The sequence below is a fragment of the Artemia sp. Qi Xiang Cuo genome, chromosome 3 (assembly GCF_049724085.1).
Source record: "Artemia sp. Qi Xiang Cuo chromosome 3, ASM4972408v1, whole genome shotgun sequence".
In the NCBI taxonomy this organism is placed as follows: domain Eukaryota; kingdom Metazoa; phylum Arthropoda; class Branchiopoda; order Anostraca; family Artemiidae; genus Artemia; species Artemia sp. Qi Xiang Cuo.
The window spans coordinates 60,348,585-60,364,571 of NC_142796.1; the positions used below are offsets into that span (position 1 = coordinate 60,348,585).

Here is a 15,987-nt window from a genome sequence, read left to right on the forward strand (position 1 = left end):
CTTTTGTTTTCATATGATCCGTCACTCAGAGAATTCTTGTACAAGTCCCTTCTCCTTTCTATTAAACATAAAGCTGTTTCACTAATATTCTTAGATGCAGTCCTAGGTTTCTTTCCTAAGACATCTTCAGCAACTTCACAAATTATTTTTTTAAATTATTCCGACCATCTTCCACATTGTCAAATTTTAAACTCTCAAGTTTAGTATACAACAGCCTTCCTTTTACTACTGCTTCTGGTATCTGGTATGCAGCTTTGAACCTCCTTGTTTGAGTTATTATGTGAAATATCAATTTAGTAGAGAAATCATGGCTGGCTACTACTAAGTGGTCCGAAGGCTGATTGGTAGCTGTTGCATTGCGTTAACATGGATTTCGTCTTGTCCTAATTGATTTTTATCCCGGCGTAGTGTTTTTATATTAATTCAAAACACTTAGGGATGTTTCATATTGTGATAGATATTAACACAATTATAGCAGTATCATCAGCAAAGCTTGTGCCTATCACGCACAGTTGCCAGATGTAGACTCAAACTGTAGACGGTTTGTTCTCCTGGCCTTTACGTAGTTGATGACGTGGTTAAATAGTCCTGGAACAGGTATACAGCCCTAGTGAAAGCCGGTTTAACATTCAAATGACGGGGGGTGGTGACCTTTGTTTTCAATGCAGCTCTTTATCTTCTTGTAGCTTCTTAAACAGGGGCAATATCTATTTGGTAAATTGGCTCTATATAGAACAGGGCATAGACTAGTTTCATCCTGTTGATTTGAAGGTAGCTAACTTTTGCGGCTTCTCATTAATATGTCATGGTCGTAAATATTTCCCCCAACGCATACCCTCTGGGCTTAAAACCAACATATTGGAATCATAGCGACGAAGACCACACTGCCTTTCCATCATAAAAACAAACATCAGGTAAAACAATAGGGCGACACATATATAAGCATTACTCCACGACAGATTGATCATTTTGCGCTACTGCCTTTCTCCAGCGCTCTTTTTAGTGGCTTTCTGATATTTAAAGTATCGGGTTTAGGTGTATCCATGTTGAGCTCTGGGCTGATTACATCTTCCCTGAGCGAGCAAACCCATGTTCAGTTCCAGTCCTCATCATAGGCGCGTCTCCGCAGTCCCAGCTAAAAAGTTGTTATTAACAATTATGTTAACAGATGTTTTTTCGCTAGCTTGTAGAAAATTGTTTCTTACGGTTGCTAAAGAATTTTCTTTGCAAATAAAAATATTGTTGAAGAAACTTTGTCATGTATTTTCAGCGCGAATTTCAAAAATTTTTAAATTAATTTCAAATCGTAATTTTTTTTATTTAAGAAATGAATTTGCATAACTGTGGTATTTTACAGTGTTTTATTAGCATTTTGTAGTTGCATTGAAATTTTGAACGTTTTTTAAATCTTTGTATACGTTTAAAGTCACGAGTTTAAATTTTCCGCAAAAACATATTATCTGCCAATCGTTGATGACAATTATTTGTCATTCGACTCTACGAGGTAACAGAACATTTTTAGTAACAATTGGGAAGGTAAAAGTTTGCATTGTTTTACTATCAATTTAAAAAGAATATTTTCTACAAAAGATGTTTTTCAAAGAAAAGTAAAGATCCATATTAAAACCCAAGAGAAGCAGGAATAATTTTCTAAAATAGACAAATCTTAAAGTAAAGATTAATTACCATCACGAAAAAAATTAAAGCCCAGATGAACACAAGTTAAAGTAAATAATCCCGTCAAGCATAAAGATAAAACATACTTCTACAGATGAATCAATTAATCCTATAATGATTAGAGATTACCACAAACAGGAGTAGGGCTATCGCTCCCTCAATCTTCTAAAGGCATTAGCGTCATTTGGGCTTTACTGAAAGCAAAGTATATTTGAGAATTTCCTTTTTTATATCATAACTTTGAAAAGTAAAAAATAGTCAAGATTACAATGGATTAATGCCGTTATATATTAAACAATCAATCTACTTTTGTTTAGTTCTTTCCTGTCATTTTAATGATTATGGTGATTTTTTCATGTTTTGATTAATAAAAACCATCTTGTTCAAAATACATATTTTAAAAAAAATAAAACTCAAATAAAACCCAAGTCGTTTAGATGGTTTCGGAGGGAGGTTAAGCAGCACGGGTCTTATTTGTAAATCTTGATGTTATATTACTCCTTCAAGAACAAGGCTGTGCTCCGTGGAGGAACTTACAGATTGCAGCATATGACAGAAGGTCAATTGGTATACAATAAAGAAAATGAGATTATTGCACTTTAAAGGATATCTTGTGTAACAGCGAGGACAATGTTATTAGTTCTTTACTAGTTCATGCTAAGAAAAAGCCGAAGGTTTTTTCCTTTGTGTAATGTTCGGTCTAGTAACCGAAATTAAAAACTGTTTTTGAGAAATTTCTTCAAGAATCTCGGTTGCAGTGATAGCTGTAACCTAGTAAAAAACTAATACGTCCCGAACCCCGAAGAAAAATGCCTAAAACTCCCTAAAAATGGTATCAGGTCGAAACACAAACCATACAGTTGGAACCGCCTTGACCGGCACCTCTATAACGGAAATCTACAGTCCCTTGGCTCGAACAACAAGGAAAATCCATGGGCTTGTAAAACAAGGAAAGTGGCTGCAATCAAAATATTCTAAATCGAAGACATCTTTTTCCGTTTTTTCCTTCCCTGCAGCTAGCAGGGAACTGGTACACCTTAGAGAGCTTTTTAATGGCTCATTTTAAAGGAAATTGCTATATCTAGTGCCTTTTATACTAAAAAATAATAATATTTAAAATAAGACCAATTTGCTTACGAAAAACTGCATTTTCCTTTGCAAGGTCGTGTTTTCAGTGATAGCTTCAGCCTAATAAAAGACGAACACGACCAATAGTAACCAAACAAAATAGCCTGAAACCCCTAAAAATAGTGTAGGATCGAAACAAAAAGTACACCTTGCGAATCACCTTGGCTAAAAACCCTATACATGAAACTTACAATCCCTTGGGTTTAACAACAGGGAAAATCTATTGGTTTGAAAATTTTATTAATGAATGATTCCTTTCCTCTCAAATCAAGTAAGGAATGACAAGGACTTGCTGCAGTAGCATTTGCTTATCATCTTTAACTGCAGCCACCGCTGTAACCTAGTAAAGGGTAATAGATGCCATATCGTTCTTCAGTAAGGGGCACTTTTACTCAAGACACTCTACCGCTGCTTCCAGGAACATGATCATGCCATCCATTTTGTTTCTAATATCACTATGCACAGGCTAGCAGAAATACAGACAAAACAGCTATATCACAATTGTTGATGCCAAAACGACATCTGGGATAACTATGCATATATTATTAGTGTGTATTTAGCATTAATCTTGACAGCAGTAGCTTAATACAGACCAGCTGAAACCAGCTACACCTAGTACTACTTTTGTGGATGCCACGAGGGGAAATTTGGAGAGGAAAATCTGCAGGGGGGAATTTCATGTTTGAGGAAGTATTCCAGGGAGAAATATCTTGTGGGTTAATTTCCCCCGGAGAGTATTCGGAAGGGAACAATACTCGGGGCTTCCTCAGACATTCTCCCCGTCTTTTGATGCTGTTGAACCTACCATTTTGACAACCAGTCTTTTTCCTAAAAAGCCTTATTGGAATTATCGCAATCACCCTTTTGAGAGATGAGTGAGAAAATCTGAGACACACCTTGCTCAGCACTTCTATAAATAACGTCATATCTCACAAGTAGGGGGTTTTCTTTGTAGACGTTACTTCTTGCTACTTTGATAAATAATGTATTTATTTCGTCCTTACAAATGGAGGGGTCTTCAAAAGATATCTGATATGGCCTCTCTGGTATATATCCTTTTGATCTTCTATTTGGATCCATTTTCGGATTAAAATACAGAAAAAGAAACGCAATCTGGGCACAGTAATTGCGGCTGAACTTGTCTGTGCGGAAATTATGTTCATGTCTGAAATTTGCCATTGTGTTTTCAAATATATCATGATCATACTGCAGGATTTCAATTTCTTCTATTGTCATGCTTATGTTTAAACTAGCTGAATGTGTGACACTTGTAATAACCCTGTTCTTAAAAATTTGGGCTATTTCACTAGCTATCAGTCATTAATATAATTTTCTCATTCCATTCAATCAAATTTTCCTTCGCAGTATATTTCTTTGTTACAGGAATACCATTCACTACATGATAATCGTTTTTTGCCCGTATCCAAATGTCTTCTCTTTGGAGTTCAGTTCAGTCCAGAGATATCTAAGAGGTACTATGTAATATTCCCCATGTGTTTCATGAATGGAACCAATAAAGCTGCCATTTTGAGCATTTACATAGAGGTTCACCCAAGAACGTTGGCTTCCTACAATATAACCTTCACAAAATGATTCACTGATATTAGCATTTGGAACCTGTTTTGGTCCGCCAGAGAAAGATCTGACAACTGAAATCTGTTTGGAGGAAAATCGTATCCTTCTTTTATTAAATTAGTAAATTTAGTATGATTATAATACTGTTTAAAAGCCCGATTAGATACCGATTTTGACGTCATTTGGCCTACTTGGCTGAAAAGGCTAATAAAGACGCAGTGCGAGCAAAAAACAAAAGACGTTTTACTTTAGCTAAAATATGCAAATAATTAAAATTTGCCTGAGAATGAGGTGAAACCCTGCCTGTTTTGAAGACATTAGGAAAAGGTCGCAATACAAAGAATAAGTACCATTTATAACGTACAGATCAAGTTTCCATTTTATATACAAACTCCCAAGTCAAAAATTTCCCCGCAGAAAATTATATTCAGAGGTATACCTTTTTTGATTGTATGAAAGTAGTGACATAACAGAACAACTACCCAGCAACAGGGCTACTAGGAGTAATTCCGAAGCAGGAGTAATTACTGCTCCCATAAACTAGGAGTCATCCCAAGATGCAAAAGCCTCCCTGACGAGTACATTTTACACTATTTACGTTATGTATCAGACCAGTCATGGAATATGCACGTCCTTTTTTTGCTGGCGCTCGAATTAGCCACGTCGCTTCTCTACAACGTGTCCAAAATTGAGCAGTTGGCGCGGCAATTTCCAACAACTCAGATGCCAAACCCCTGCAGTCGATCCAGGATTGATTTGACGTGGCTTCTGCATCGATTTGACGTGGCTTCTATGACCCCTGCATATACTAACATTTATGATAATTCAGACTTCCAATTTAAAACTCATTCTCTGAGAAAAACAGGTTTTACTTGGGTGCAAGGTACTCCCTTCTGTTATATGAAGAACAATCTTATTTGCAAATTCCACCTTTTCGATGTTATCATTTGCCATTAATGTTTCAGGAACTTTGGGCCTGACTGCTTAAATAGTCCACTCTGGTTCAATTACTATTAAAATTTTGCAGCGCGATAATGTCAATAACATACTGCTAGAAAGTTAAAATTTTGATTGAATGGTTTCAAATTTAACTTGCGGGATCCATTACATTTTATCATTAAGTCTTTAGAGTACAGATAGGCTGATAATGCAGCGCTAGGTGTTAGTTTTAACTATTTAATTACACTGTGGTCATATTCACCAAAAACACAACCAGTTCCCGCAAAATAGGTTTTTGAGTTATATACACCATCGATGGTCATCTATCCTGATAGTCATAGCTGGTGTAGAATAGTGCCATCTCTAAAGTTTAGATTTGTCCATTTTTGTCATATTTTTGTCAATCCCAAGTCTAGAAATTTCCCTAGTTGTTGAAGCCTAAGGATTTTCTTCGTCTAGGGATTTTCCTTGTTGTTTAAGCCTATGGATTTTCCTTGTTTTTCAAGCCTAAGGATTTTGCCTTGTTGTTTAAGCCTATGGATTTTCCTTGTCGTTCAAGCCTATGGATTTTCCTTGTTGTTCAAGCCTTGGAATTTTTCTAGTTGTTCAAGTCTAGGGATTTTCCTTGTTGTTCAAGTCTAGGAATTTTTCTTGTTGTTCAAGCTTAGGGATTTTCCTTGTGGTTCAAGGCTTTCGATTTACTTGTTGTTCAAGCCTAAGGATTTTGCCTTGTTGTTTAAGCCTATGGATTTTTCTTGTTGTTCAAGCCTGGAATGTTCCTAGTTGTTCAAGCCAAAGGATTTTGCTTGTTGTTCAAGCCAAGGGATTTTCCTTGCTGTTCAAGCCTAAATATTTGTCTTGTTGTTCAAGCCTAGGGATTTTCCTTGTTGTTCAAGCCTGAGGTTTTCCTTATTGTTCATGCCAAGGGACTGTAAGTTTCCTGTATAGTGGTTTCGGCCAAGGTAATTCCAATGGTGTTTCGACTTCTTATTTCGATCTGATACCATTTTTAGGGGTTTCATGCTATTTTTCGGTTACTATGGGCCCTGGTTCGTCCTTTACTAGTTTATGGCTGCCGCTGCGCACAGGAAAAGGGAGGCAGTGATTGGCAAAATTGCATCTAAAATCAATACATAATAGAAAAATGTGGCATAAAATCACAGAAAAGTCGATTCAAGATATTCGTCATCCTGAAACCGTAACGGATTAAAATTTAATTAATAGACTTTGGAAGATTATAAAATTAATTACAAATTAAATAAGACGGATTAAATCAAACAAGGGTAAAAATAAAAAGTTAATATCTTACATCCGCTGGAAAAAGTACCCTTTTTCGGTCGTTGAACGTTCATAATTGTTTAATATTAGAAATATTTATTATGGTCTTATTTCAAGTAGCTTCTTGAAAAATGTGTTTGGTTGTCAAAGTGGGCATTTTTTGTCTTTCTATGAAAAGGTCTTTATTAGGCGCTATTTAACAAAATGTACAGATTATATAGAGTTTTCGACATCGCGACTTGGCGGGGGAGGGGCTGAACTCCTCCCTTACTATACCACTGAATTAAATATATTTTTATTCTCCTTTTTAACAAGGTATTACTGTCTCCTTTTTATTCTTCCTTTTTGTTCTCCTTTTTAACAAGGTATTATAAAATTAATTACAAATTAAATAAGACGGATTAAATCAAACAAGGGTAAAAATAAAAAGTTAATATCTTACATCCGCTGGAAAAAGTACCCTTTTTTCGGTCGTTGAACGTTCAGAATTGTTTAATATTAGAAATATTTATTATGGTATTATTTCAAGTAGCTTCTTGAAAAATGTGTTTGGTTGTGAAGCCCTGCTGAAGCCCTGCTGATCCAGGTTGGGATTTAAGGGTCAAAGCTATGTAAGCAATTGTCGTGGCGGTGACGACGTTGCGTGCGATGACGACACAAACCAAAGACGACTTTTATCGTGTGTTATCGAATGTTGTTGCAAAAACGCATCGTCATGATATTGTGACTGTGTGTGGGGACTTTAATGCTAAAGTTGGAGGTGATGCTTCTTATGCCCCAACTATCCTCGGTAAACATGGAGGATATAATGACAATGGTGTGCGACTAATCGATTTTCGCGCTACTCATGAACTTATCGCCGCCGCAACATGGTTTCCACATAAACAGATTCACAAGTATACTTGGAACTCGGCTGATGGTGTAACACGAAATGATATAGACCATATCCTAATTGCGAGGCGCAGGCGACGATGTCTAGAGGATGTTAGAGCCTTCCGAGGTGCCACCAAGTTCAAGCTGAAACTAAAAACTGTGACAAAGCCCCAGCGGCCAGTGAAAACCTTTAATTTGAGGAAATTGCAGGACCCGAACGTATTGCAAAAGTATACTACAGCTTTGTCAAACAAGTTTTCCCTTCTAAGGGACGAAGTGTTGCTTGATAGTCAGTGGGAAAAAATTGCAGAAACCGTGAAAGAGGTCGCACAAGAAGTTGTGGGCTACAACAGGAAGAAGAAACAGGTGGATATCTGAAAGTAGTTGGGATATTATTGATCAAAGGGCACAACTCAAAATCCTCGTAGATAAGTATGACCATAGCACGACTTGTTCTAGAGAATATGTAGATAACCTGAAAGCGCAGTACAAGCGTCTCCATAAGCAAGTCAAAGCAGCAACCAGGGATGATAAGAGGACGTACCTGGAAACTATGGCCGAACAGGCCGAGGCAGCCGCTATACGGGGAGATAGCCGTACTGTGTAAGTCATAACGAAGTAGTTGGCGGGTATTTCAAAGGCGTCGTCGACCCAAGTTGAAAGCAAAGAAGGCATCTTATTAACCCAGACTGATGACATAGTCCGACGCTGGAAGGAGCATTTTAGCGAGGTACTAAATCGGATGCCTCCCACAACTACTTTAAATATCCCTGAAGAACCACTGTTCGATGTCGAAATATGTTCCGAACATCTCATGCTTAGTGAAGTCAAGGAGGCCCTAAAGACTTTGAAAAACGGAAAGGCTGCAGGCAATGATGGCATATCACCAGAATTACTGAAGTACGGTAGAAGTGCCCTAGCCGAACCCATATTTGAACTTCTTTCCCGTGTTTGGGATGAAGAAAAAGTCCCTAGTGAATGGTCGAAGGCAGTAATTGTAAAACTCTTCAAAAAAGGACAAAAGAGTAAGTGTGATAATTGGAGAGGTATTGCTTTACAGTCTGTTGGCAGCAAAGTCCTGTACCAAATAATTCTTAACAGGATTCAGAGTAAAGTGGAGAAAGTTCTGAGAGATGAGCAGCACGGATTCCGCCAGAATAGATCATGTTGTGACCTGATATTTAGCCTGAGAGTCCTGCTGGATGAATCCAATGAATGGCAATTTCAGCTACTTATAGTATTTATAGATTTTCTCAAAGCCTTCGACTCGATACATCGCGGAACCATGTGGAAGATTTTAGTGCATTATGGAATTCCGACCAAAATTGTAAATATAATTAAAGCGCTATATCATGATATCATGTGCGCAGTACAGACAGAGGATGGCCTAACGGAGTGGTTTTTTGTTCAGTCAGGTGTAAGGAAGGGCTGCATTCTATCACCATTACTGTTTGCCATAGTGATAGATTTTGTTCTCCGTGGATGCAGTTTTAGTGGCGGTCTACAATTAAATCCAATGAGAGAACTCAACGATGGTGATTTTGCTGACGATGTTGCACTTATTACCCACGACCCAGAAGATATGCAACGCAACATTAATGAACTCGGTCGTATGGCAAATGCTGTCGGACTCTCCATAAATGCTAACAAGACCAAATCAATGTCGAATGCAGTCATACATGAATTAGCCAAAGGAATTTTGGCTAATAACGAGGAAATTGAGTAAGGGAGAGAATTCAAGTATCTTTGCAGCATTCTTACGCAAGATGCCAATTCCGAAAGAGAAATATTGTGCCGAATAGCATTGGCTGGGTCTGCTTTCAGCTACCTTAGAAATGTTTGGAAAAATAATAAATATTCCCAGAAGCTAAAGCTTAGAATTTATAATAGCAATGTGGTCTCCGTCCTTACGTACGGCTGCAAAACTTGGAGCATCACTGCTCAACTAGAACGACGACTCCAGGCATTCGACAACAATTGCCTAAGGTCTATCCTAAATATACATTGGACGGAAAGAATACGAAATGATGAAATCTATCGTATGACAAATTATACCCCCATCCTTGATCTCATTAGAAAGCGGTGATGAATGTATTGGGGGCATATGGTGTGAATGGGGGATGGAAGGCTGCCGCACGACGCATGGGGTTGGACACCCCCCCCCGGTCTCTGCAAATCAGGGAGACCGAAAATGACCCTTGGCAGGTCGCTAAAGAAGAAGGTGAAGCTGGCGAGGTCCTCGTTGGAGGAGCTATGGTTGAAGGCTCAGGACAGGTCGTCGGGGCGAACCACTGTTGCTGCCTTATGCGCCCCCAGGCGTAGGAGGACCTAAGTAAATAAGTATTACTGTTGTTGACTTCCGTTTCTCATACATATGCTAACATTTCTTGCAAAAATGAGTTTCATTTTGGTACTCCTACAGGCTCTTGCTTCAAGGGTTCCAAAAACTGGCCGGTTTAAGTAAAAATATAAGGTATTATTTGAAGATTGGTAGATATTTTTAAAATTTTGGGGAAAGAGGACTCTGGCCAATTAACGGAAATGGGAGGCGTGGTAATGACAGTTTTTTTCAATTTAGCTATAGAAATAACAAAAATAAAAGCCATTTTTAATTTCTCTCTTCCTATTGACGCAACTGAGAGAGGACGCGAACCCATAATTTTTTACTTTCTTTGCAAAAAATTGTTGAACTTATTTTTCTGTTTCACAAAAAAATGCAGCAATTGTGGATGATTTTGTGACTTTGGATCATTATGTTTTTCCCTTCCGAGTAGATATTTATTATACCTTATTTTAGCAGTAGTAGTAGTAGTAAAATAATTTATTGCACGACAAAATACGAAAATTAATCAGTAGAGGAACAAAAGCTGAGATTACGAGGCCGTGCTACAAAAACAATAAAAAAATAAAATAAATAATATTGAATAAACATGACAAAGTGAGTTTCAAAATTGTTTTAAAGAATACAAATTACGGAGAAAAAACTAGTACTGATTCAAAATACAAACAGACACATACATAATTTTACTTTTTGGACCCAGAACACTGAAACTATTCATTTTTTTCATTTTTATTACTAGTTATTTCTGTTTTTAATTTTACAATTTTATTCTGAAGTTTTATTTTCAGAATATAATGATAGAAATTTGACACCAGGCCGTCGTATTTCCAATGTTTCTGGTCAAGCGAGCCCACTTGACGAAGTTTTCAGCAGTCCTAGAAGTGGAAACCGCTCTGGTTTTAGTCGAGATGCATCAAAATTGTTGAAATCCATGCAACAGAGAGATTTTGAAAAAGAAATCCTTAAAGATGAGATTAATAGCTTGCAAGAAACAGTAGCCGTGCTGAGTGAGTATTTTAAAGTTAAATATATCTCTGAAGTATCTTTTTTCTTAAATAGCCTTAAAGTACCAGGGACACCGTAATAAAAATATTCTTTAAAATATAACAAATAAAATAAGATATTCAAAGATAAATAAAAAAAATATTTAAGCACAAAAACTGTCTACATGAAAAATGTTGAAACTGTTTATATGATCTTTTTTCACGTTTTTATGAGTCGGACAAATCATTTTTTTTTGTGGGGGGGGGGGGGTAAAACCTGGCTATCCCTCCCCTTTGGATACGGCTTTCTAAAGGGGAAAGTCGTATATATATATATATATATATATATATATATATATATATATATATATATATATATATATATATATATATATATATATATATATATATATATATATATATATATATATATATATATATATATATATATATATATATATATATTTTTCATTTGTTAGTTTTAGATTTTATTTAATTTTAGGTTTTATAGATTATTTGAGAATTAATCTTTATTGTTTGTCTACATTTAGCGTTGAAGACGCCTTGTTCTATTGAAGCTTCGTTTTAGTTTGTCTTTTCCTTCTACTGGCTGTAGTCCCGTTTTTTCTTCATCTTGAGATATCTCTTTGTTTTTCATGGTTGGCCAGTAGGGCTTTAGATCTTTCCTTTAACGATGTTCTTACTAATGATGAGATCAAGAACTTACCGTGTTGGGTTACCATATTTGAGTTATTAATCAGTTACCATGTAGTGTAGAAATGACACAATTCCCGTCGCTTGATGTCACGTGTGTGGGTGGGAGGGGGGGGGGAGGGAGAGGCAAACGGCTCAGAATGGTCAAAACGCAGAACTGAGTCCATATTCATGATCTACGTACCAGATTTTCCTATCAGCAATTTTTGAAAGTGCAAGCTAATTGTTTTAACGTGTTATTTTAAAAGAAAAGACGAAAAAACGTCAATTTCGCCACGACCGATTTTTATATGTTGTAGAGAATTTTTTTCAGTTCTAATGATATCAAAATCAAAACACTTGCAAACGTTTTACGTTATTTCTTTGACTTTTTTGAAGTAACGAGGTAATTAAAATAAGAATATTTTGTGCCCCAGATTCATCTTATTTCACCAAATAAGAGAAAGTAAGTAGATAAGAAGAAAGTAAGTAGATAAGTAGATGAAAAATAAGACTTTTGGATGAATGTGGTGGCGGTTAGAACGCCAGCTGGGGCACTTCGGTTTGGGAATGTTCTATTGGTTTGCCCTTTTCTAACGCTGTTGTTGAGAGATTTTTCAGCGTCGTGAAGAACGTGAAAACAGAAAAGCGCAACAAGCTGAAAACTGCTATGCTAGAGCCGTTTTACAGTCAAAAATCGGCATGAGACGCGCTGAAAAGAACTCGAGTTCGTTGTGCTTGGATAGACAGCTTCTTGATAAAATGAAAAATATGAAATCAAATGCTACAGTTGACGAGTGTGATTGAATAAATTAGTCTCAGACTACAGTCGATAGGTAAAGTAAACTCAGATTGAAAACTCAGCTCAGAATTGGCTCCAGAAAATGTGAGTCACGGAGGGGAGCCCTCGTCATCTTATCTTCCATTGTTGCACAGCGAAAAATCTTGGGAGATGTGGCATGTGGTGATTAGTGTGAGACTTCATCTTGGTCAATTTACTTAATCTATGGTACAGTCTTGACGTGCTGATGTGTCTGAGCCGGCTTCCTCGAAGTCTCTTGTTTTTTTTTTTTGTTTTTTTTTCTACTTGTCCTCACATTTGATACGTTTTATTTATGCGACAATCTTTTGGTCTTTTATGTATAAAGTTCTGAGAAGTAAATGGTTTGCAAACACAGCTTCTGAGGTAGTTCGAGGTTGTTGCTATTTGCAGATTTTCATTATTACGTACGGAAGGAACCTTACCAAAATTGAGTTCGACGATCCACTCAGTCAAAGACTGTAATTCAACTGTAATGAAACTTCAAAATCTTATTTCCCGCCTTTCCAGGGAATCCACTTACATTGAAATTAGTAAAAAAAATAAGATTTCGTTCTTGCTCACAGTTCGATTACAAAAATCAAAGAACAAGAATCTTTAAAACTACCTTAAATTGTAGCTAAAGTTGTGTACGTGGTGTTGTGTACAACTACCTTAAGTTGTGTATGTGGGCCAAATTCATGCCATCTGAAATAGTGGACATCAGATTACTAACACTGTGGTAGTCTTATTTTTCATCTACTTATCTACTTACTTTCTCTTATTTGGTGAAATAAGATGAATCTGGGGCACAAAATATTCTTATTTTAATTACCTCGTTACTTCAAGGTTATTTCAAAAAAGTCAAAGAAATAACGTAAACTGCAGAAAGGGAAAAATAAAATCGGATTTAGCTATAAAAAATACGTCCGAAAAGGGAGACCAATACCGCTGACGGTAGACTACTACTTTTTTTCAAGACTGACACTTTGTATTTTGGATCTTATTCCTTTTTCTGACTTTTAGCATCACTTATGTGTTCAAATATGAACAGAAATTGCATTTGCTCTGGAAAATCAACATAGCTATACAGGGCTTTAACTATTTCGCGCCAGGAGAAATTTCAGGATTTTTTGGTTCTGCTGACAAGAATTTTCAGGATTTTTGGCCGGCGGGACAGGATTTTGAAAATTTTCGAAGTTGAAACACTGTATTAAGGTCAACTTTAAATATGCGGTATTTCGGAGGCCTCTCTGTTGTTCTAGTGCTATAGGGGTTTTGGCAAAAAAAAAAAAAGAGAGAAAAAAGACCATCGACTAGAGAATGGAAAAGTCAAAATTTTGTACGAAACCTCATGTTGAGTCTATAAGTCGAGAAAAGAAAGTCTTTCAATGGTTTGAGGCTTTTTTTCTTCCAATTATTGAAAGAAAGGTGTTTCATGCAGTCTGTGCAGAGTTAAAGTGATTGTTACAAAGTTTAGTTGCATCTTTGAAATGTATTGCGTTCCCTGTAAAAATTTAATCCATTAACAGCTGAATATTTATATATAAAATATGATATATTTTATTAAAACTAAAACTACAAACAGTTTACCGGGAACAGCTAATAAGTATTTATAAAAGATAGATGCGTCTATATTAAAAAAAAGCAAAAAAAAACAAAAAAACAACGGACTGCAAACAGCTAAATGTGTGTGTATATAAATTTAAGATCTTCTTTAGCATGCCCCAAAAAAGCAAAACGCTTTACGGCTTTGCTAGATTAAAAAAAATTTAATGGCTTCAGCCTAATATACATAACTCATATAGAGGTTATCCTGTCTAAAGGGCTTACGCCCCTAATGTTGAGTATAAGAGACATAAATACGAATTACGAAACGAAATACGAATTAAACGTTGCTTCTCATATAGTCTGTATTGATTTCTATATTTAACTTTATTTGAACGCCAGAATAGAGTTTTTAGTAGTTTAAATAATCCGTTAATTTAATTAGCTTACGATTTCGTAAAACTCGTGGCGATTTTTGTACATAATAAGTAGATTAGTTTACAAAATCAAAATTTTGTGTTCTTAATGTGTTCTTGAAATTGCTGTTTTTCCAAAATTTCTTATCTTATAAATAATTTAAGCTAACTTAAATCGTTGTATTGAGTGAAATTTTGGAAATGGTACAGTTTATTTTTGCTATTATTTACTTTGTCATTGTCTTGAAAAGTGAACATGACCTGTTTTTGTATTCCAACTGGCAATCAGTGAATCAATTCATTTTCTCACACATAAAACGGTGTTGTTTCTCACACTTAAGGTGCTGTTGTTTTATTAATGGTTGAAATTGTCGATTGTCACTTTTTCGTGCCTACTCTGTGGTGAAAACAAGGGGTAAACCCAGAGGGCTTGACCCTCTGTCCCCTAGATCACCTTTACATTGCAAAAGCTTGGACCAAATACCAAATGGTTTTTGATATTTTGTAAAATATTATAGGTTATTTTTAATTTAAAAACATAAAGGAAACAGCATAAATACAGATTTCGCAATGCACTATAGAAAGAAGGAAAGTGAAAATAAATGAAGGAATAATAGATGAGTATTTGAAAAAGAGGCATAGAAAGAAGAAATGAAAGACCGAGGGTGAAAAGAAGCGAAAGAATAACAGAAGAACATTTAAATGTGAAAGCCAAACAAACCTGATATTTTTTCCTGAAACTTCTTATTCATTATTTCTTTATATTTATTTATGTTAATTACATATCCTTCAGCAAGTCTTTGTCAATTAGTGCCGCATCTGACTGATGGAGTAAGGTATGCCCTCCCAGTAGGTAGTTAAAAATACCAAGTAAATTATGATAGGAGTATTGAAGTTTTGGCTATCAAAATTGGTGAAAAACGTCTAAACTGAATGCTTTTGAGGGAATCTACCCGATTGTTGTTCAGGAAATTCATCGAAAAATTTTCCTCAAGGTATTTACAAGAACCTGTTTTAGAATATTTGGTAGAGCAACGGGAGATTCTGGTTCTAAAACTGTCGATATAAATTACTAAGGGCAAGGTCATATCCTGGGGCAGGGAAAGGTGTTGCCAGGTTTGACCCCCCCCCCCCCCCCGAATTTTTTTTAAGTTTCCTTTTGTACCAGTGTGTGCAATAACAATATATTTGACCTAACATTTTTCTGTTTCGTAGCTGATGAGAATGCAAAGTTGAAATCTGATCTGCAAATGGAGAAACGTAGAAGAAGAGACTTGGAGCTTGCTCAAGAAGTGCCAAGATCTCCACCTCATACCTACGATGAAATAGCTCTACTGCAGGATAAGCTGGATGCAAAACAAAAAGAAACTGACTCCCTTTCGGATAAAATTTTTCAACTCGAAATTGACCTCAGTGAAGCGAACAGACAGTGTGATATCTACAAAAAGAATGTAAGTTGACTTAATGATATATGCTTTCATACCTGCACACAGTGGCAGAGGGGACTCCATTGAAAAATGTAAAATCTGATGTTGGATCCTAATGCTTTAACAAAAAGAGGCTCTGTAAGAGGCTCTGACCTACGATTTTGCATTACATTATTATTATTATTTAAAAAAAAGATAATAGCTCACAAGAATCTAGAAAGACTAGATGCGGGAACTTTCTCAATATACTTGTGTCTCTATGAACGAGCCTTTGGGATCAGATAATATAAATTTTTGTCAAGCAAATAGA

General features: G+C 36.1%; 1 protein-coding gene across 1 annotated transcript in view; it reads left to right on the top strand.

Annotated features, from left to right (window-relative positions):
• The window catches only part of LOC148954358 (uncharacterized), an 89,500-nt gene that overhangs the window by 25,400 nt on the left and 48,113 nt on the right, over nucleotides 1-15,987 (top strand). Inside the window, 2 exon segments of the mRNA XM_089086305.1 lie at nucleotides 10,600-10,818; nucleotides 15,466-15,701. Of these exon segments, the coding sequence (XP_088942431.1) occupies nucleotides 10,600-10,818; nucleotides 15,466-15,701 (455 nt within the window).